The sequence below is a fragment of the Brienomyrus brachyistius genome, chromosome 1 (assembly GCF_023856365.1).
Source record: "Brienomyrus brachyistius isolate T26 chromosome 1, BBRACH_0.4, whole genome shotgun sequence".
NCBI classification, from domain to species: domain Eukaryota; kingdom Metazoa; phylum Chordata; class Actinopteri; order Osteoglossiformes; family Mormyridae; genus Brienomyrus; species Brienomyrus brachyistius.
In genome coordinates, this window is record NC_064533.1 from 55,288,628 (window position 1) to 55,311,048 (window position 22,421).

The 22,421-nt window shown below is 45.0% G+C and overlaps 2 protein-coding genes across 2 annotated transcripts in view; both read left to right on the forward strand.

The window, feature by feature from the left end:
• Positions 1 to 578: 578 nt before the first annotated feature.
• On the forward strand, positions 579 to 18,152 carry slx9 (SLX9 ribosome biogenesis factor). The gene is made up of 6 exons (XM_049018864.1): positions 579 to 873; positions 992 to 1,103; positions 14,969 to 15,037; positions 15,408 to 15,567; positions 17,454 to 17,522; positions 17,751 to 18,152. The coding sequence occupies exons 1-6, from the start codon at positions 673 to 675 to the stop codon at positions 17,875 to 17,877; spliced, it is 738 nt and encodes a 245-aa protein (XP_048874821.1). The 5' UTR covers positions 579 to 672; the 3' UTR covers positions 17,878 to 18,152.
• Positions 18,153 to 18,289: 137 nt separating this feature from the next.
• Positions 18,290 to 22,421, forward strand: part of LOC125745643 (double-stranded RNA-specific editase 1-like) — a 32,829-nt gene continuing 28,697 nt past the window's right edge. Inside the window, exon 1 of the mRNA XM_049018681.1 lies at positions 18,290 to 20,797. Within this exon, the coding sequence (XP_048874638.1) occupies positions 20,617 to 20,797 (181 nt within the window). The 5' untranslated portion in view covers positions 18,290 to 20,616. The remainder of the gene's footprint in view (positions 20,798 to 22,421) is intronic.

A 22,421-nucleotide genomic window follows, 5' to 3' on the forward strand; every position in this document is an offset into this window, starting at 1 on the left:
ATTTGTCAGGAAGCTTGTAGTCAACTGACAGATGCTGGGGGGAGTTTATCTAACTAAATCAGCTTGCTGTGGAGAAGTGATGGAACAATATTTTTGAAGGTTAAACTGAAGTCCACTGTCCAGCTCTTCGGTTGCACCTGGTTTGCACTTAAATGGCTCCTTCCCACCAATAACTGAATCTTGCTATGGTCTTGTAAAGTGGCTCCCCACTACACTGTGTGTGGTGGTGGTGGTGGTGGGGGGCTCAAAGTCATTCGAGTACCCCTCCCAAAACAATAAACTTGCGCCTGAACATACCTTCATTCAAACCTCAGAAATTATTGCAGGATGGACAAATGATCACTTAGAATCTTCACTTATTAGCTGCCGACACAGGTGTCCATCTCCCAGTCAGTTCTCACTTAAGTGAACAATACAGTGTGAATGATTTCTCCTGGTGCACCTCTTCACCCTGACCTAAACTCGTCCCTTTTTCTAAATAAAAACGCGTACGTTCAATTGCGGGCGACGCTTACGTAAAAGCGAATTAGACATCTGCTGGATATAACGTGTAAATGCATCGGAACTGATAAGAGTGATCCTAAGTGCCAACCGGTGCGTCTTTTGTGTAACACCCGAACAGTGCACGTTGGTGTTGTTAGCGGTTCAGCGCTGTTTCCTATAAAACCCAGAATGGTGGGAAAGATAAAACGCGTCCGGCAAAAGCTCCACCAAAGGGCGGTAAAATTTAACCATGGGGACAAAGTGTCTGCAGCGCCGGACTTGGAAAAAGCGCCCACAGCGGCCGAAGGGGACGTACTTAAGTGTCCACTGTACGGCAGCAATAGGAGTGCGGCCGGCAGCCCCAAGCCTGAACCAGGAGGCGGAATGAAGGTACCACTGACTAGCGGGACACGGGGACTATTGAGGAGCAGAGGAGTGGAAACATTACGTCGTGACTATTTATCCATAAGTCGTGGGGGGTTTAATGCGCCTTTAAATGCTTTTTTAGATGCTGGATGCTTTTCCGTCTGCTGTTTTCGCCGGGACTCAAATCAGCTCAGAAGCTCTGGCCCAGACACTGACGATTGAGCAGAAACCAGCAGACGCTTCGAGTCACACAGGTATCTGTTGAGACCAGGTTGCACAGAAATGTCTCAGTGGGGATGTGTCTGCAGACGCTTACCGCAGGGTTGCCAACTTTAGCTGGAGTGAGATTTTCAGTTCGAGACAAGTCTACACAGACATTTATATGTATGTAAGAGAATTATTACGTTGTAAAGCAGGGGTATTCAGCTAAAATTTAAAGAGGTCCAGGTAGAGAAAATTTATTGAAGCCAAAGTCCAGAAGATATATAATAGTTCGATATATATTTAAGTAGCGTATTAGTTGTATCAACATTGCATGTAATAAATACCTCACTGTCAAATCAAATTAATTCAGTACATTTCAAAAACGTTTTGACAATAGTTGCTGTCACGTGACACAGAATTTTGGCCAGCTGGCTGCAGTGGGGTATGCTTTGGTAATTCTCCGTTTAGTGGCTCAGGTTGGCTGTACCTTGCCCTGGCCTTCATGACAAATGTTTCTTGCCCAAAAAGACCATAATTACAGATTAAATGCTACTGCTTTAGAAGATGAGTTTATACACTATGTGCACAGTTATTAGGCAAGTTGTATTTTTGGGATTAATTTTAATATTAAACAAATACAGTGCCATCAGAAGTATTAGGAATAAAATTCATGATTTAGAGGCTTTTATCTCATCGGACTCTTATGATATTATAGGAATAACTGAAACGTGGTTGAGTGAAAAGGATGGACAAGAATATAATATGGATGGTTACACGTTGTTCCGTAAGGATCGTATAGGAAAAAAGGGAGGTGGTGTTGCAGTATATGTAAAGGAAAACTTGCAGGCAAGGGAATTTACTGATGTAAATAAAACTACGGAAGCAATATGGGTAAAATTAGATGCTAAAAACTCAAATAGCCTAATTGTCGGTGTTTGTTACAGAACACCTAATATAGCTGCTGAGGAAAGCAGATTGTTATACAGTAATATTAGGACTATGAGCAATAAAAATGATGTGGTAGTTATGGGTGATTTTAATCTACCAGGAATGCAGTGGGACATTGTCACTGGCTCTTCAGAAAATGAACTGGAGTTGGTGGAATTAGTACAGGATTGTTTTTTTACTCAGTTTTTTAACACCCCTACCAGGGGAGATGCCATTCTTGATCTTGTTCTCTCTAATAACCAGGACAGGATTGGTAAATTAGACAGTAGCGATCATAACATGGTCAAATTTGAGGTTTAGTGTTCGAAGAGCTAAGTCCAAATCAAAAATATATAATGTTAGGAAGGCTGACTTTAAGTGTATGAGACTAAAACTAGAAACTGTGAACTGGATGGAGTTAAATAACAAAACTGTTGAAGAGGCCTGGGAATTTTTTTAAAGCACATTATTGCAAGTGCAAGAGGACTTCATACCTGTTTCCAGCAAGAATAAATCTAGGAAATTGCAACCTAGGTGGTTTACTAGGGAAATAAAGCATAAAGTAAGGAGGAAAAGGGCTTTGTTCCAGCAATGGAAAATAACTGACGATGACAGAATTAAGCAGGAATATCTAAGTCTACAGACTGAGTTAAAAAATATTAGACGAGCTAAAAGAAATGTCGAAAGGATGATTGCATTGGAAGCTAAGGATGACGTTAAAAGTTTCTTCCAGTATTTTAACTCTAAAAGAGCTCTAAAACCTGAAATTACTAATCTGCAGGATAGTAAGGGTCTTATAATAGTAAACGACATTGATATAGTAAATGAGTTCAATGATAGTTTTGCATGGGTATTCACTGTTGAGGACCTTAGTAATTTACCAGTTATTACCTATCCAGCATTGTCTATAGCTAATATATATATATAACTGAAGCAGATGTTTTGCAAAGCCTAGCTAAGCTCAAAATAAATAAATCACAGGGTCCTGATGGCATCTTACCTATAGTGTTAAAAGAGATGAGGGATATTATTTGCCGACCCTTAACTTTACCGTTTCAAAAATCCTTATCTGAAGGTGTGGTACCTTCTGATTGGAAGCACGCCTTCATAACGCCTATTTTTAAAAAAGGGGATAGAAGTAATTTGTCTAACTATAGGCCAATCAGTCTAACTTGTATAACTGGTAAAGTTATGGAGGCTATAATCAAAGAGAAAATGGTAGATTACCTGGACTCTAATAACATTTTGCGGGATAGCCAGCATGGATTTAGGAGAGGTAGATCCTGTTTAACAAATCTGTTGGAGTTTTTTGAGGAAGCTACTCAGGAAGTTGATGATAAGAAGGCCTATGATGTCATCTACTTAGATTTCCAAAAGGCTTTTGATGTTGTCCCCCACAAGAGGCTCCTACTTAAACTCAAAGCGACAGGTACTTTAGGTACCGTAGCGACCTGGATTGATAACTGGTTAACAGATAGGAAACAGCGAGTAGTTATAAGAGGCACAATGTCAAAGTGGGCTTGCGTTCATAGTGGGGTACCGCAGGATTCGATTTTAGGACCACTATTGTTCCTAATTTACATGATATGGATACCAATATATACAGTAAACTGGTGAAATTTGCAGATGACACCAAGGTGGGTGGTGTAGCAGATACTGAATTAGTGGCTCAGCAGCTACAGCGGGATCTTGATTTAATTAGTGACTGGGCCGATACCTGGCAGATGAAATTTAACATCGATAAATGTAAGGTACTCCATCTAGGGAGCAGAAATATAAAGTACAGGTATTTCATGGGTGTCACTGAAATAAAGGTAGCTGATCATGAGAAAGACCTTGGTGTGTATGTTGATGCTTCCATGTCCCATTCTCGCCAGTGTGGGGAAGCAATAAAAAAGGCCAATAGGATGTTGGGGTATATCTCCAGGTGTGTGGAGTTTAAGTCAAGGGAGGTAATGCTAAGATTATACAATTCCTTGGTGAGACCTCACCTAGAATATTGTGTGCAGGTTTGGTCACCATATCTTAAAAAGGACATTGTGGTCTTAGACAAGGTGCAGCGTAGGGCCACAAAAATGATTCCTGGTCTTGGAGGAATGTCATACGAGGAACGGTTACTTGAGCTAAATCTGTTCAGTCTCAAGCAAAGGAGACTGAGGGGGGACATGATCCAGGTATATAAGATTCTAACAGGTTTGGATGCTGTTCAACCAAATAGTTACTTCAGCATTAGTTTAAATACACGAACTCGTGGCCATAGGTGGAAATTAGCGGGAGAACACTTCAAGCTGGATTTAAGGAAGCACTTCTTTACACAGCGTGTAGTCAGAGTATGGAATACCCTTCCTGATAATGTAGTGCAAGCTGAATCCTTGGGTTCCTTTAAATCAGAGCTAGATAAGATTTTAACGACTCTGAGCTATTAGTTTAGTTCTCCCCAAGCGAGCTTGATGGGCCGAATGGCCTCCTCTCGTTTGTATAGTTCTTATGTTCTTATGTTCTTATCAGTCAATCCAAAATGTTGTTAAACCTGAAGGCAACTATTAGTGTGCAGAATTATTATGCAACTAAATCAAAAACTTACATTTTTCCCATCTACCTTGTTTATTTTCTTCTGTTAAAGTGAGAATAATAAAGAAACAGTTTCCAAATAAACATTTCTGACATGGAAAAAAATCAGTGACCAATATAGCCACCCACCTTTTTAATAATAGCAGTAATCCTTCCATTCATGGAATCTGTTAGTTTCTTGATCTGTTGCCGATCAACTTTTTGTGCAGCAGCAACCACTGCCTCCCAGACACTGTTCAGAGAGCTGTACTGTTTTCCTTCCCTGTAAATCTCCTGTTTAAGAAAGGCCCACAAGTTCTCAGTAGGGTTTAGGTCAGGTGAGGAAAGGGGCCATGTCATTATTCTGTCGTCTTTAAGGTCATTATTCTGTCATCTTTAAGTACGCAGTAGAGTACTTTGATGCATGTGGTGGAGCATTGTCCTGCATAAAAATCATGGTCTTCGTGAAAGATGCAGACTTCCTGTACCACTGCTTTAAGAAAGTGTCTTCTAAAAACTGGCAGTAGGTTAGGGTGTTGAATTTGCGTCCATCTTCAACCTGAGAAGGTCCAACTAGCTCATCTTTAGTAATACCAGCCCATACCAGTACCCCACCTCCACCTTGCTGGCGTCTGAGTCGAAGTGGAGCTCTGTGCCCATTACTGATCTAGTCATGGGCCCATCCATCTGTTCCATCAAGTGTCACTGTCATCTCATTGGTCCATAAAACCTTTGAAAAATCTGTCTTCAGATAGTCCTTGGTCCAGTTTTGACATTTTAGTTTGTGTGTTGTTCCGTGGTGGTTGGGTTTCAGCTTTCCTTACCTTAGCTATGTCCCTGAGCACTGAACACCTAGTACTTGTAGGCAGTACAGGTAGGTTGCAGGTCTGGGATATGACAGCTCTAGAGGATAACGGGTTCCTGGTTGCTTTACGTTTGATTTTTCTCAAACCTGTGGCAGTTAATTTGTGTCTTTTTTTCTCAACACGATTCTTGCGACCCTGTTGACTATTTGCTTGATAGTTCTATGATCACGCCCCAATATCTTAGCAATTTGGAGAGTTCTGCATCCCTCTGAAACACTTTTTAAAAGTTTTGACTTCACAGTCAGTCAAATCTCTTTTTTTTGGCCCATTTTACCTAGGGAAAAGAAGCTGCCTGATGATTATGTGCACCTTGATATAGGGTGTTGGTCTCCTTAGGCCACACCCTCCCTCATTACACAAATACATTTCTGATATGCTTAAATCAAATAAAGCACTTTTATATAGGTATTTTAGTAACGGACACGCATGGATTCTAAATAGTACATTTTTTCTTATCGTTAATGATTAACAGTCAACTAACGAGCGTCCACTATCCCGGAATTGACATCTTTAATGAATTGTAGAATAATTATTTGGAATATTATTTCATATCACAATCATGAAGCGATTACACGGATATATTTCCCTTGTACAAGAGCGTGCAAGTAGCTGAGAGTGCACGTACTGCAGCCAAACCCTTCTGTAATCCGTGGCGGGAGGGCAGTTTAGAGCACAAAATCGGCACTGAATGACATCACAGCGCAAGTCGGGGTATTTTGTACTGAATTCGAAAAAAGGCTGTAGTATATTATAGGTCTGGCCGATTTGCGATATTAAAACCAACATCGCGTGTTTTTGCATTTCTGCTTATTTCTCCAGACCTGTCAAGCGTAGAGTTGAAATTTATTGCCATTCCAATTTAATGTGTTATGCCAAATCAAACAACATATACCACTTTTTTGCCTGTTTCATATAAGTCTGAAAATAAGGTTTTTCCACACACGTCCTAGGATTTTCACCCATTTATAAACCATTCGAATCACAGACAGTCTTTATAAATAGTTATTACAAAATCTTAAACTTTCTGTAAGGTTTGGCCACCAGCCACACCCAGACCATACCTGTGCCATGCCCATTTCAATTAGACAGCTATATTTCGTGTGTGCTTTGGCCAATCCTCACCTTGAATCCTCGTCTTGAATATATACTGTTGGACAGTATTGGGGAAGGGCCCTCTAAATTTGATGCTGATCAGTCAATAGGGGGCGCTACAGCAATGTAATGTGTGTCTAAATCTGCGAAACCAGTGCAACCGACATTTTTCTCATTTCTGTTCCAGTAACATATTACGGGTTAAAATCCTTTGTACTGCAAGTTCTATGAGTCATGCCAAATCAAGATATACAGTCAGGTCCATAAATATTGAGACATCGACACAATTCTAATCTTTTTGGCTCTATACACCACCTCAATGGATTTGAAATGGAATGAACAAGATGTGCTTTAACTGCAGACTTTCAGCTTTAATTTGAGGGTATTTACATACAAATCAGGTGAATGGTGTAGGAATTACAGCAGTTTGTATATCTGCCACCCACTTTTTAAGGGACCAAAAGTAATGGAACTAATTAACAATCATAAATCAAACTTTCACTTTTTAATACTTGGTTGCAAATCCTTTGCAGTCAATTACAGCCTGAAGTCCGGAATGCACAGGCATCATCAAACGCTGGGTTACATCCCTAGTGATGCTCTGCCAGGCCTCTACTGCAACTGTCTTCTGTTTCTGCTTGTTCTTGGGGCATTTCCCCTTCAGTTTTGTCTTTAGCAAGTGAAATACACACTCAATCGGATTCAGGTCAGGTGATTGACTTGGCCATTGCATAATATTCCACTTCTTTGTCTTAAACTCTTTGGTTGCTTTCGCAGTATGCTTCAGGTCATTGTCCATCTGCACTATGAAGCACCGTCCAATGAGTTCTGAAGCATTTGGCTGAATATGAGCAGATAATATTGCCCGAAACACTTCAGAATTCATCCTGCTGCTTTTGTCAGCAGGCAAATCATCAATAAATACAAGGGAACCAGTTCCAGTGGCAGCCATACATGCCCACGCCATGACACTACCACCACCATACTTCACTGATGATGTGGTATGTTTTGGATCGTGAGCAGTTCCTTTCCTTCTCCATACTCTTCTCTTCCCATCACTCTGGTACAAGTTGATCTTTGTCTCATCTGTCCATAGGATGTTGTTCCAGAACTGTAAAGGCTTTTTTATATGTTGTTTGGCAAACTCTAATCTGGCCTTCCTGTTTTTGAGGCTCACCAATGGTTTACATCTTTAGTTGAACCTTCTGTATTCACTCTGGTGAAGTCTTCTCTTTATTGTTGACCTTGACACACCTACTTCCTGGAGAGTGTTCTTGATCTGGCCAACTGTTCTGAAGGGGTTTTTCTTCACCAGGGAAAGATTTCTTCGGTCATCCACCACAGTTGCTTTCCGTGGTCTTGCAACTCTTTTGGTGTTGCTGAGCTCACCGGTGCGATCTTTCTTTTTAAGAATGTTCCAAACAGTTGATTTGGCTACACCTAATGTATTTGCTATCTCTCTGATGGGTTTGTTTTTATTTTTCAGCCTAATGACGGCTTGCTTCACTGATAGTGATAGGTCTTTGCATCTCATATTGAGAGTTGACAGCAACGGATTCCAAATGCAAATAGCACACTTGAAATGAACTCTAGACCTTTTATCTGCTCCTTGTAAATTAGATAATGAGGGAATGACACACTTGGCCATGGAACAGCTGAGCAGCCAATTGTCCCATTACTTTTGGTCCCTTAAAAAGTGGGTGGCAGATATACAAACTGCTGTAATTCCTACACCGTTCACCTGATTTGTATGTAAGTACCCTCAAATTAAAGCTGAAAGTCTGCAGTTAAAGCACATCTTGTTCGTTTCACTTCAAATCCATTGTGGTGGTGTATAGAGTCAAAAAGATTAGAATTGTGTCGATGTCCCAATATTTATGGACCTGACTGTATGTACTCTCCAATGACAGTCATTTACATTTCCTCGTGATGTTTAATGACATATTTCTTACTCCTACAATTTCCATCCCACCTAGATAATTCTGGTAGCAGGTGAATCAGGACACTGTCCTTATGGATGACACATCAAAAAAAGCTTCCCCTGCTTATACAGTACAGTTGATTTGGCCAGCCACACCCAAGCTACACCGGTTCCATGCCCATTTCAACCAGGCAGTTATATCTCAGGCACGCTTCAGCCAATCTTCAGCAAATTTGGCACTGTACTTGCAGTACTGGACTCCAGACAGACCCTCCAAGTTTGGTGCTGATCGGTCAAACAGGGGTGCTAAGGCCACTGTGCCTATAAACCACCTTAGCTAATTCAGCTGAAATGTCCTTATTTTTCATAAAACCTTCAAAGACTTCTCACTGTTCCCTTCAAATGAGTCCATATTTTTAATTAACTTTCATTTTACTGCCATTTGACTCATAAAAAATGATCAGACTTCATAAGTTAGACAGTGCACAAACCAGTATTTTAATTTTTTTTTATAAATTGGCCAGCAGGTGGAGTCAGTGCTCCATTTCATAAATGCTACTCAATACTTCCAGACCTTCTCCTGTCTAAATTAACAGCCTACAAAAGGACAAAGCATGATTGTACTGCTGTTATTTTGAGCAGTCCCCCAACAGAGCAATGTTGTTCTGAATATGGAAGACAAAGTTCACACAGCCAGTATAAACAAACCTTAACTTGTAAGATCTAGACTTGCCACATTAGGTAGGAAGGTGCCTATTTCTAGCTAGTCATCTAATCCATCTAATCCAAACCAGACATTCAGTCGGGCTCAGGCAGTCCACCAGAGGGTTCTACATTCTGTCCAACATTTGCTGACCTGTTAGGCCTAGACTCAAAAATCTCCATCCTGTTACAGGACTGTTTAGTTCTGTTTCACTATTTAATAAGTCTGACAATTGGTGACAGTCAGTCCTCCAGTTCTCCAACATTACTCCTGTATTGTTTGTACAACCTAGATGATCTTCCTACATTTTGGACCCTTCAGTCACTGCTTGCAATTACCAGTTATTATTATTATTATTATTATTATTATTATTATTTGCCTTGTTTAACGTTGTTTTCTGAGTTCACAATTTTTTTTTTCAAGACGTCGGTTATATTCCGTTTCAGAGGCAGGCTATTTGCACAACCCTTCGACAAAGAAAGTGTTTCAAGTTTCACCCCAAAAGTCTACCAAAGTACCAAAAAGGACCCCACTTGCACTTTTGGTGCTGGAACTTTTGGTATGGTTGTTTTGGTTACCATACTTGAATGGCCAATTGAGCATTTTCTTTCTTTTGTGAAAAGTTGGTATGCCAGTCCAGGATCAGTCATATGTTCGGCACAGTTATGTTTTGTTGTGTTTGCTTTTGCAGTTTAATGGGTGCAATAAAGAAAATTCAAGAAAAAAATAGCTACGGTGAATTGTGGCCTCAATTGTAAGCTGTAGAATCGCGATTCACATGTTCTTTCAGAATTGTGCAGCACTAAAGCAGACACCACTGGGGGGTAACAGCGAGTTCCGAGAGAGGTTTGGGAGATTTTGGAGAGCTACCAAATCGGGCAATTCTGATGAGACAGGAATTTTCTTGGTGTACTGAGCGGGATTTTTCGTGTGTTTGCTCATCCTAACTGCTGCGGTACACCTGGGATCTGTGTGTGAATACCTCCCATACCCCCCCCCTCCTCCTGCTGAATGTTTCAAACTGAGCAGACAATCAGCACCCAAGGCGCTCTAATTGGCTGCATTTTAATTAGTGTGCTGTGTCTCGTCATCTGGCTGGAACCTTCAGCCTTTCACTTTGGATCCTTGATCCAAAGGTGACTGACAATGGAGGTTCTAGACCATTTCAACTTGGGGGGGGGGGGGGGGGGGGGGTGGGGGGGACAGAATGGAACCAACTGTTTTGCTAGGGGGCCAGATGCATTTGACTTTGTCCTCCAAGTATTACTTACACTGGATTACCAGCATCAAGAAGCAAAAGACAATTTTGAAAACCGATAAGTTATTTATGCAATGCTTTGCAGTTACATTTTTTTCAGTTTTTACAAATATGTAACTCATTTGTTCAGATTGTCTCGATTCCTCAAGCTTTGATTCAAGCAACTGACCTGTGCAGTATAATAATCATTTGCAATACCAGTCTTCAGTGTTTCGTTAACAGTTTTCGTCATAGTTATTGTCAACGACCTTTATTTTCAGACTAAAACGAGACGATAACTAAATAAAAATGATTTCGCGAGGCCTAAGACTATGACGAAGTGTATTGACCTCACAGGAACTGCCCCTGGTGCCTGACCTTTGTCCTTTAATCTCTCTTTTCAAAACAATGATGTTGCCTTCCTGGGGTACTGGAATAGTGGCGCACACATGGTTGTTTTCAGACGGTGCTGTCTGAACCTGTTTGATGTTAGCTTTTGCCATCTGTTTTTTTTCGATGCCTCCCTTCCTCATTTCCGGAATCATGTTTATTTTTTTTTTCTGAGCACAATGATAACTGGCCTGAGAGACGTCACTGTGGCTGCCCGGTGTGGGAATAACAGCGGCTCCTCTCTTGGAGGTGAGTGCTCAAGTTGGCCTAGCTGGACATGATTGAGCTGGAAACCTGCTGTGGGTCGACCCTGCCCGTAAATGGGGTTGGATGGTGGACCACCGGGCTTAGATCTAGATCAAGGTCACACTGTTGCTTGCTGGTGGGCAATCATGCTTTTTGTGAGCTGAAGATGGGCAAAACTGCATTTTCAGATAACTTAGGAAACTTAGGAAAATGTTATGTGGTACACGTCTGTGTGGGTATTGGTGTGGCGCCGCATGAGATAAAGGGGAATCGAGTCAGACAGGCAGTAGTGCTCTGAGACATTCTGGCTGTATCTGCTTCCCGCACAACGTATCCTGGACAGTGAGGGGGGGGGCGGCAGCCACAGCCCCCATCCCCCGCCCAACATTCCCTGTTGTTTTCCAGCTTCTGACATGCCCCTCCCATTTTCACAGTGCCCCGCCCCCTGGCCTCCTCAAGCCTGGCCTTCCACAAATCTGGTTCACCTGCTTGATTTTTAGTGTGACCTTGGCTGATCTCCCTAGCTTGTGCGCAGCTGACCTTGAGATGACTACTTCCTGGCATGATCACTTCACAAGGGCAGCAAATAGGCATGGGGTATGTGCTCTGCCAGCTGCCAATCACAATGAGTGGGGTAGCGAAAGGCGGGTTGGCGTCGTACTGGAAGTGAGAAGGTCACATTCCTGCCTGGGTGCCAGCTTATTTAATCTGTGAGGGGGTGTTTCTGCCGTGTGAGGCAAGGAGGGTGGGGGGTTTTAATTGGGGGGTGTTCTATCAAAGCTTGCACGTTTCAGTTTTAAGTGGACCTCGTTGGCTGGCCTGGCCATGACTTGGCGTCCCTCCATCTGAAACACGTCGTTATGGCACATATACGATCCCACCCCCCGAAACAGGGGCCACGCTGCCAAGCCTGCACTGCTGCTGCCTTGTCTCTGATGTGTTCACATGTGATTACAGTTTAGCGGCATGCCGATTTCCTATGTACTCCTGACTGAGTGCGATCTGGGACTAAAATAACCCAAAAACACCCCCTTCCATCTTGGTCCCAGGGAAGTGGTCAAGCAGCACGACTTCTCATTTCAGTGATGTCTCCGTTCTACCACATGACTTATTTACCTGCGTGCACACTTGGGGCACGTCTCGTCAGCTGGTTTCGGGAGGAAATCATTCACGGCTTGCCCCCCGTTTTAGTTAGCTTTTGCTTTTAAGTATTGTCTTAGTTTCTGCACACTTCCCATCATTTTGTAGCATGTAATTTGGGTTTACATGATGATTTGAAATTGTACCAACAACCAGGACAAAGGGGACCCTATGAGGGCTTTTAAGTATTTACTCTGCTAATGGGGGGATTCTTTCCTCAGTAGAAACGTTGTGATTTCAGTTACAGCTGAAGAGCGCCCTCTAAAGGCCTGAGCGGTGACCTTAGTGACAGAGTGCTGCGGAGCTTTGTTGGTCTGTGGTAGGTTTCCTCATATTTCCGGTGTCCCCCAGGTTGCTGCTGCGTGATGAGTCATCGCTGAGGCTTCTGCTGTTTGGCGTTTAGGGTGCAGACGCAGTCCGTACCATTGTGATGAGTAAATGCCTGGCAGAGCCATCGAGCATGTGGTGCAGCTTCTCCTGGGGGAGCTGCAGTCCCCCCCCCCACCTCCATATCATAAATGATGAAGCTCAGCTCAGCTTGGCTTCTGACAGCTGCTGACTTGCAATTTGTCTCTTTGTTAAAAGGGCTCTGTGAGCTATAACATTGCATTGCCTCTGACTATGATAATCTGTGAGGTATAATATTGCGTTACTTTGATTACTGTTAGTCTGCCAAGTATACCAACACATTACCCCTGACTACCGATGCTCTGTCAGCTATAACATCACATTACCCCTGACTACCGATGCTCTGTCAGCTATAACATCACATTACCCCTGACTACCGATGCTCTGTCAGCTATAACATCACATTACCCCTGACTACCGATGCTCTGTCAGCTATAACATCACATTACCCCTGACTACCGATGCTCTGTCAGCTATAACATCACATTACCCCTGACTACCGATGCTCTGTCAGCTATAACATCACATTACCCCTGACTACCGATGCTCTGTCAGCTATAACATCACATTACCCCTGACTACCGATGCTCTGTCAGCTATAACATCACATTACCCCTGACTACCGATGCTCTGTCAGCTATAACATCACATTACCCCTGACTACCGATGCTCTGTCAGCTATAACATCACATTACCCCTGACTACCGATGCTCTGTCAGCTATAACATCACATTACCCCTGACTACCGATGCTCTGTCAGCTATAACATCACATTACCCCTGACTACCGATGCTGTGTCTGCGGAGTACATGAGATGGGCTGGTCTTGGAGCGGGGCAGAGGAAGCTTCAGGGAGACAATCGCAACGTCCTCTGTATCTCATTGGAGCCACCTAATTCCTCCGTCCTGTGGTGTCCTGTCTCCACGGAGCTCTGTGGTGGGGTGCAGATGGCCCCCAAAGCAGGCCTGGGACCGTGGGAGGATCGCTGATGGGTGGGAGGATAGGGAAGAATGGTGTTCCTTGCTGATCCCGGAAGTTCTTCTGATTATCTTGGAGATGGACGGTGAAGCAGTACTTCGGTCACTGTAGCTCTATGGAGGGTTCCTTGGTGCATCCTGCTCATCAGCACCCCACCCCCCCTTGGTGTCCAACATGGGCATAGTGGCAGGAGTAGGCCCCATCGATAGGCCACACTCTTCTTCCATGGAGAACATTCTCTTTCCATTCTCCCCCTCTTTGCACTGCAGTTTGATGCTACTGCTCCCTCTCTCCCATTTCCTGTACTTTTAATTAGCGTCAGGAATCTGTCGGTGTCTGCCATCCGCACGCACACGACCTCGACGTAATTAGCTATGAATTAGATTATGTGCAAGTCAATTTGTGTAATGAATGCACTTATGAAGCTTCAAGAAAGTTCTGTGGTTGATTTATGGCGAACTCTGTGCAGCCCAGTGGAAAGTGAAATGTGGTGGTGTTGGGTGATGTGCAGATGTTGTCCACCTGCTGGACCCAAGCCCAGCCATTTGTGTGTGGGGGGGTGGGGCTGTAACTTATTTGCACGTGTTTGTTTGTGTGTGTGTGTTTTGGGGCTTTTGGGATCAGAACCTGGGCCATAATAGGATGTTGGCATGGAAAGCAAAGTGACAGCTGGCTTGTGTGCGTGTTTCTTTGTAATTAGTACATTGCGGGGACCAGATCTCCCCTCAATTTGTTAAAAACCTGTAATATTTTTACCTTGTGGGGACATTTTTTCCGGTCCCCATGAGATTAGCCTCAATTTTATAAAAATCTTTGAATGCAATTAAAAAATTAAAACTAAAATTGCCAAATGTTTTGTAAAACAAAAAAATGCCAACTCTTGTATTTAGTTACTTGTGGTTAAGGATAGGGTTGTCATTAGGTCCCCATAAAGATATGAACACATGGATTGTGTGTGTGTGTGTGTGTGTGTGTGTGTGTGTGTGTGTGTGTGTGTGTGTGTGTGTGTGTGTGTGTGTGTGTGTGTGTGTGTGTGTGTGTGTGTGTGTGTGTGTGTGTGTGTGAGTGACAGACCAAATGTTCCCCACAATGTAGTAAAAACCAGTTATTAGGGGTATTTCCTCCATTTTTCAGGTCCCCACAAAGATCTGTGAATGCAATCAAAAAACTAAAAGTGCCAAACGTCTCACATTTTGCTGGGTTACATCTGCCTTTCATCACCGTGCCTGTTAGAGGTCACTGTGTTGGGGTGTTGGGTTGGCGCAAGGTGGGCCATGCTGGGTGTGGGATTCCATCTGTCCATTGCTGCCCTGGTGGCGTGTTGATATAATCCTTCCTCTGTCTGGTCATTTTCTGGACCCCCCTCACCCAACATGAAGCTCTCTGTCCAGTGCCCCTTATGTCCCCCACCATATCGCAGTCCATTCTGACTAACACGCACTGATGTCCCGCCGCAGGCTCGTCAGAGAAGAAGCTGCAGTCCAAGAAGCAGAGGATTAAGGAGAGGCGGGAACGATGGCTTAGCAGTAAGTACTGCAGCACCCCCTAGTGGAGAGATTGGGGCACATAATCATGCTGTCTCTGCATGCTGTCATGGTTAGCACTGCTCTTGTGTCCACATTGAGTGCTTGCTTTTGATCCATGGATCATGCACATGCAGAGGTTCACAGTACTTCGACTAAAGTGTTGCCAGTGAACACTGAGCCAATTTAAATTTCTTTTAAAAAAAATCAATAAATATCCAGCTGTATACTCTAAATGGAAAATTAGTCTCTGCGTGGATTGATCTGCACTTATTTCAATGTAACGTGTTATATTGTTATACACAAGCCAGCCTGTACAGTCGTAATCCATGTAAAAGTGTTCACTAGATAAGCCCTAACTGCTATCCTGCAGAAATTAGCGCCATTAAACTAGCAAAGGAGCAGCAGGTGGCACTGACGCGGCGGAGGGCCACACCTGTGGTGGGGGACATGCAGTTGCTTGCTGACGCCCTACCTGAGCTCTCCCAGCTGGTTTCCACCAGCCAGCGCCCTCCCTGCAGGAAGGCTAGCATGTGAGTACTTTCTGTTCGCCTGCTCCTTTGCTTACTTCCTGCTTCTGGGTTCGTTTTTTTTTGTTTTTTTTTTTGTTTTGTTTCTTTCATTCAGTTATTGCTTTTTTTTCCCTGTTGTGCACTTTTTTTCTTTATTTTTCTGTCTGTTGCTAGCTGTCTACCAGCCCTCCTCTGTGATGGTCTCAATCAAGTCCTCCCCTGGGAGCCTTGCCATATAAACAGGGGCTTTTCCCCAATTTATTTCTTAGTTAACATTTACTAAGTGATGTGTGCCTTAGCAGGTTAGGACTCTGTGTCTGTGATTGGAAGGTTGTTGGTTCAAATCCCAGGGTTGGCACCATTGGCAGTAAGTGTATATATTGTCTATATTGCCCAGCCCTAGGCCTAATCCTTACCCCTTTCTAAATAATTGTGGTTCAGTTATTGGTTTAAGTATTGATTTAAATCATTCCGAGGTCATTATTGCTCATCTTACCGTATGTGATTTAACATAAAGGTTGAAGAGTGTGATTTCTGTCTTGCTGTTCATTGTCAGCTCAATTAGGGTGACTTAATTTTGGAATACTTAAGGGCTTCACTGTGAGGATGCTTGGAAAATTCAGCCATGTCCTCAGATCATGATCTCGACTCCCCTCTGGTTAAAATGCACCCCCAAAGCCAGTGGCAGCTTGTTAATGGGACCACTTGAAAGTTTCATGGCAAAAATGTAATCGCTGGGTTAATTTTAAAAGCACTGGGCAGGTGGCTGTCCCTTGGCCTGTTACTGAGTTTGTCCTACATCCATTTGTTCTGTGAAAGGCCATGCGCTGAATGTCTGGTGTGGGGTGGTTGGAGTGTCACAGGGGGCTGCAGCTTGTGGGTCCTTTTGGGTTAAGGTGATCATATTACCAGGCATCTGTGAAAATGCCTTTGAAAGTGGTGCAGACAACAAAACTCAGGGCTTTTGTGAGCAGTGCTGCGAAGACTGCAACCTTGCAGGCTTCCTGCTGAGGGCTTCCTGCTGAGGACCTCCCTTCTCGAGCTGCGGAGATGCTGTCCTGTGTTTCTCACTCCTGCTGCACAACAGATAAGCCGCGCTTCCGGGGTGATGCACTCACTTCCAACAGGAAATGACCCATGGAATTTCTGCAGCTGTCTTCTACATGGCTGAGCTCCCCCGTCTCGCTCACGTTATACAGCTACGGAAATGAGTGGTCCAGCTTCACCAGCTGCAAGCAAAACGGTGCCGCACCTCCCTACAATGTGCTTTATGATGTGGCTCTTTCCCTGATGACTGGGTTGCAACTCATTTGAGTTTGGTCCCATGTTACCTTAGAAAGCCCATCCTTCCGTGCTTCTGTCGTGTTTTCCTCCACCGTAGCATAATCGGCACTGCTGGCCTCCTTTCCGGGCTGCCCGCCGCCCGTTGTCCTTGTCTCCGTTATGCCTGCCAGCCCTCCTCGCATAGACTCCCCATGGGATATTTAATAATCGCGTGTGGAGCAGTTGGTGCTCAACAACCATCCACCATCTGACTCCCATCACGGCAAGAATGTCTGGTTAGAGGAGCTAGCCAGGCCCACGTGTCAGACGCGTCCGCATGCATTTGGAGCGTAATTGGTCCTCCATTGCGAGCTCACAGTTGTCCATCACAGATGCATTTTAATCTCCGGGCCACCGATCTCAGACATCAGGGTCACGTTGAGGTCACTTGGCCATCGTTGGCGTTTCCATTTCCGCATCTCTTCCACGCATGTGCCGGCCAGCTCCTACCTACTGCTGCTCGCCATGCGCCAGGTATGCTTTCCTGCAGCGGGACTGGCGCCTACAGAGGTCTTCTGCTGCCTGGATGCTTGTCCTGTCTTCCTGCATGGTTCATGTGACTCATGCCTCTCCCCCCATTCCAGGCCTGTGAAGAAGAAGCCCGAACCAACTGATTACGGACAGATGAAGTCGGTGCAAAAGCGGAAGCTTCTGTAAGAACTCAATCTGGCCCCTGTCTGCTGCAAAGCGTTCTGGCTCATCTTCACCAGTAAAATCGGGAGTAACATTTTTCTTTTGTTGTTTGCTGTGCTTGATGTGATGTTCAGAGCCCCCCCCCCCCCCCATCCTAATCCAGTCACTGTCACCTTCATGAAGTTCAAGGATATTTGTACCTGTTCCTATAGACATGTTGCTTACATCAGTGATCTTTCTGTGTCCAGGGAGACAGAAAGCTCCGGGTTCAGCGAGATGCTGAAGAACCCCGCCTTCAGAGCGAATCCACTGTCCGCTATTGGCGAGCACCTGAGGAAGAGGCTGAAGGAAGAAGAGGAGAAGAGTCCCAGGTAGCTTCAGGAAGCTTGATCTTGCCACAGATGCGCATGAACTTTGGTGTGCAGTAGACAGTGTTGGAAAGCGAAGCCCTCTCTTTGAATGCTGGAGAGACGATGGTTCTCACAAGAGGTAATGCCATGCGATGATCTCCAGAGAGTGGGGATTCTGGGTTGCATGAGGCTTTTACTCCTAACTACCTTACGGTTTCCCCACTAGGTAGTGTCATCATGGAGTCATGATTGATATATTTCTGGAAAAATAATAAATACATGAAAATCCTTAAACACCCAGATGCAGTTGTGTATTTTAATTTTTGCTTCGGCTCTTTGGCCTGTTCTCTGCCTATGGTGCCTATAAAGTCGTCTTTAGGTTGCACTCTACCACAGGTCCTGCCCAGCACCCTCCAGAGGGCCTAGCCCCCAAGCCAAATCAGAGTTGATAGGCTAGACACTCTGGGATGGCCAGGCTGGTGGTCAGGTTGCAAAAGGCAGACACTGTCGGGGAGAGTGATGGTGGAATGAATGGGCTGTTCAAGGAAGAGACCCCAGCAGAATGAGCTTTTATTCAAACATAATCAAAGCCGGCACAGAGCCCTGGTCAGTGCATCACTGTGGTTTAATAATTCATGCAGATGATGATCAGTTCATCCGCATGCCTCTCTTTGCTCCTAACAAGAACTCTACTAATGAGGGCACCTCATGATCGAGGGCAGGTCGGGGATGAGGGACAATTCCTAAGGGGCAGTTTGGAAAGTTACCCCAATCTCATGAAGGACTTCTGATTTAATCATGAAGATCTGGCACTCCACCCTGAGGCCTGGAGCTGCACACATCTTACACGAGAGGAATCTTTATTTAAACCCTGTATGTTTACCTCCTCTGCCTTCAGCTCACGGGTGCTTTAAACCCTTGATGGGGCATTGAGGGGGATTCGGTTGGATGGGGGTTTGCATACACATCGAGACTTCCTCAGCGGGTTCAGCCCTGATGAGAAAAGACCTACAGAGTTTTCTGCTTGAAAACTCCTCCAGGTTCTGTGTTTATTTTAACGCCAGCATGGCACAGAGGCATTTGGCAGCGCCGTATGCCTGTCTGTCTGTGCCAGGAAACCCTAGTCTAGTCATGTTGCCCTTGATCGGCAATGCTGTGGCTGCAGCTTCGCTCACGATGCGCATCACTAGCCCCTGTAATGTCCTCTGGCTCCTTGGTACCTCCTTTCTGCCTAATCACTGGCTCCTATGCTGGTTTCCTTCCTCTGTTCACTCCAGTTGTTCTGCCAGTTGCTGCAGAGCTTGATGACAGAAAGAGTGGAGTAAAGAACCACACTTTCCTGAGCACAACTCCGGTCTCCTCCGTCGCCAGCTTGTGCTCAGAAAAAGGCTCCTCTTTTTGCTGGGTCCTGCTGGGTGAGAAGCTCCAGTCAGTTGTTCTCAAAGGTGTTTGAGTGGTGTGGCTTAGGACTGGGCCTCATGGAGAAGTAGATTGTCGTCTGGGTGGAGATGTTTTTCAGGAAGACTTGAGGGGGAGGAGGATACTACAAAGACCAGGGCCATTGGCTCCTTGAAGGATCAGCATGATCTGAGAGATGCCAGCGAGAGCTGGTCCAGCGTAGGTGATGCAGCATTAGAAGGTCCAGCATGATTCTAATATTAACTGTCATTCCTATGATCCATGAGGGGAACTATGCAGCAAAAAACATCCTACTGGTATCCGAGCTTGTCACTGACCATTGAGCCCTTGTGATTTTCCCACCAGGTGAAGGGGGGGGGGGAAATCTCTGCTTCTCTTTCACCTTTGATTGTCACAGACCTGCATTATCAACTGGCAGGCGATGGGAAACAGGCAGACCGGCCCATGTACAGGTTCATGGGGTGGTTCAGTCAGCCCTGACAATCCACAGACCCAGTTCTGCACCATCTGGATCCAGCTAGGGTTAGACCATCAAGAACCAGTACACCAGATGCAGATACAAGCTACTCCACTTGTGGGGTTGCTCTATAAATCTGATAATCCTGTTGGATAACAAAAGAAGGAAACATTTCCCCTTCAAGTCAGTGTTGGGCCCCCTGTGGCCTAAGAATAAACAGGGATCCCTGCAACACTCGCTGTGTGCCCGTGCTGGGTGTGCTGTTAAGCACAACATGCCTTTAGCTGTTAACAATTACACATAGTGATGGTTATCGCTTCTGTTTATTGAATATCCTGGTGCCGAAGGACTCAATTATGTGCAGTCACTGGTCTGTGGGAACTGGCCCGACCTCGTTTGGAGCAACTCTGCTGAATGTTATGTACCTTGTTGGGTCTCATTAACTGCTCTCGGTGGTTAAGGTGGTGTTTGTGGCAGGCAGGCTGTGTTCCAGGAGCCCAGCAGGCCACTGAACCTGAAAATGAGGCTTGGGATCTCTCTCCTGGACATTTTATTCTTCGGCAAATGGTCCATGTGGTCCTGCTCACCCCTACATCTACATCTGCTGGAGGCCTGGCTGTCCCGCTGAGTGAGAAGGGTGGTATGCAAAAAACTAATTTTCCTCTCTGGTTTTTTTGCATCCCTGTTATCAATGTGTGTGGGATTTGAGGCAAATACCAGCCATTCCTGCTTTTGGTTACGATTAGTATTAGCAGAATAGCCGCATCATATGATTCATCAGGAGGCTGTCAGCTGGTCCCATTACCTTTCGCAGCAGCTTCTGCCTGTGACATAGGGCCAGCATCTCCCCCTGTATGATCCAACCCTGGTTTGAATGCCAAGGCACAAATGGTGTCACTGACGCTGCTGTTTGCCCGCCTTCGCTCCAGTGACACCCTGAGTGCCCGTTACTGTCGCTGCCCAGGCACAGAGGACAGATTGAGCAGTGGCACCACTGGTCAAGGACGAACTGCAAGCTGTGGGGGGATATCACACCACGCGGGCCTGTTCCTCTCGAAGCGTTTCGTAGGTCAGTGGAATAACGTGCGCCATCTGTCACCCGCTTCTGCTTGTGGTTTCACAACTGCTTACCTTCATTTCTGTGAGCGATCATCTAAAGGAGGGGTAGGGGAAGTAATGATGCCAAACACAGGGGGCCGGTGTCTTCTCAGGTCAGTACAACAACGGAAATTAGAGTTTGTTTAGCTCTGCAGTTATCAAGAACTAAGTCATCATCCGATTTGTTTCCAAAAGCAGTCATAAAGAGTACCTTAGCACCTGGAAAATTGTCATGTCGAGCAGTCTGGGTGGGACTTCAGGATTAATTGGATTTGCCATCTTGTGTGGCAGTGTTGGGTGGAGTTCCAAAGTCCAACCCATATGTGCCTGACTGGTGTGAACTGCTGTCTCAAGGCGTCCCTGAACAACAGGAGCCGTGTTGGTCTGTACTGACATCGTCATTTTTTTCTGGGTCCACCGTGCCTTGGTGGTATGGTCATTGTTTGGCAACAGCGACGGAGAGCAGCCTCCCAGTACACTGTGGAAAACATGATTACATGGCTTCTGGAGGCTTCTTGCTGATAATGAGTGGGTGTTTTTACTTTCTGTCCTTCTGTTTTTCTGCCTGCCTGTGCGGCCGGCTTGTGTTGCAGGAACGCGGTACTCTGCACCCGCCATTGTGCAGTGTCGTGGGGGTTTGTATTGCGGATCACAGGGGACACATCAAACTGCTTGACTGCACCCCACTGATCAGGTGTTTCAGAAGCTGACGAGCCCTCCACTTTAGGCTGCTATAAGCGGATCGACAGGCTGCTTCTGCTCAGAAGCCTGAGCTGCTAAGCTTCACTTTATGGTCACTGACAGCTATCCTAATAAATATCCCTCTGCAATGCCTCTCTTCCTGCTAACGTTGATATTTTTCATGTGGGGCTTAACCCGGACTCTTCAGACTCTGCGGGGGTGAAGGAAATATGGAACCTGAAAGTTGTGTACATACACGAGAGTTACAGGGGGCTTAGCCATCTGCCTGCTTCTCTCGATTCCATAAATCCCAGCGGGTTCCAATACAAACTGTGGAAACGTCCGGTAATATATGTGGAGATGGAGAACCCATCCTGGAGTCATTGAACGGCAGGAATACCTTTTGTTCTGGGAAGTTCCACAGTTCCAGATATCAGTTTACACTGATGTTCATGTAGTCATATTTTATAGATAATATTACCAAGATTATCATTATATTCCTATTAGAAAAAGTTCAATTATTATATGTGGAGGACATTTCTTGAGGGTATAACTTCATACCCCTGGACCTCCTGCTGGTCACCCACAATAAATCTCAGTGGCATCCTACTTTGCAGTTGGCTGTTCTGTTTAATTTCCAAAAAGAAGGCCTCTTGAAAGCAAAATTAGATGTTTAAAGTGTTTTAAAGTAGTGTTTCACTGCCTCCCATTAAATTATCTCAACTCAAACACAGTTATTCTGAGCATCTTGCACCGGTGGGTGGATCCTCGACCTCGGTTTGTGTTCCCACGAGCCCAGATAATGCTCATTGTCTGGCTTTGCTCTATTAGAGGGCTTATGTGTCACGTAAGGCAGTGAGAAGCCTCCAGAGGCTGCCTGTCCTCCTCATGTGAAGCTGCTTCCCGTGCTTCAC

What these genes read in the sequence shown, in the direction of transcription:
- slx9 (XM_049018864.1), top strand. Translation starts at nt 673, where the DNA reads ATGGTGGGAAAGATAAAACGCGTCCGGCAAAAGCTCCACCAAAGGGCG. An exon ending in AGACGCTTCGAGTCACACAG is followed by an intron (nt 1,104 to 14,968) that starts GTATCTGTTGAG and finishes GTCCCGCCGCAG; the next exon opens with GCTCGTCAGAGAAGAAGCTG. An exon ending in GTGCAAAAGCGGAAGCTTCT is followed by an intron (nt 17,523 to 17,750) that starts GTAAGAACTCAA and finishes TTCTGTGTCCAG; the next exon opens with GGAGACAGAAAGCTCCGGGT.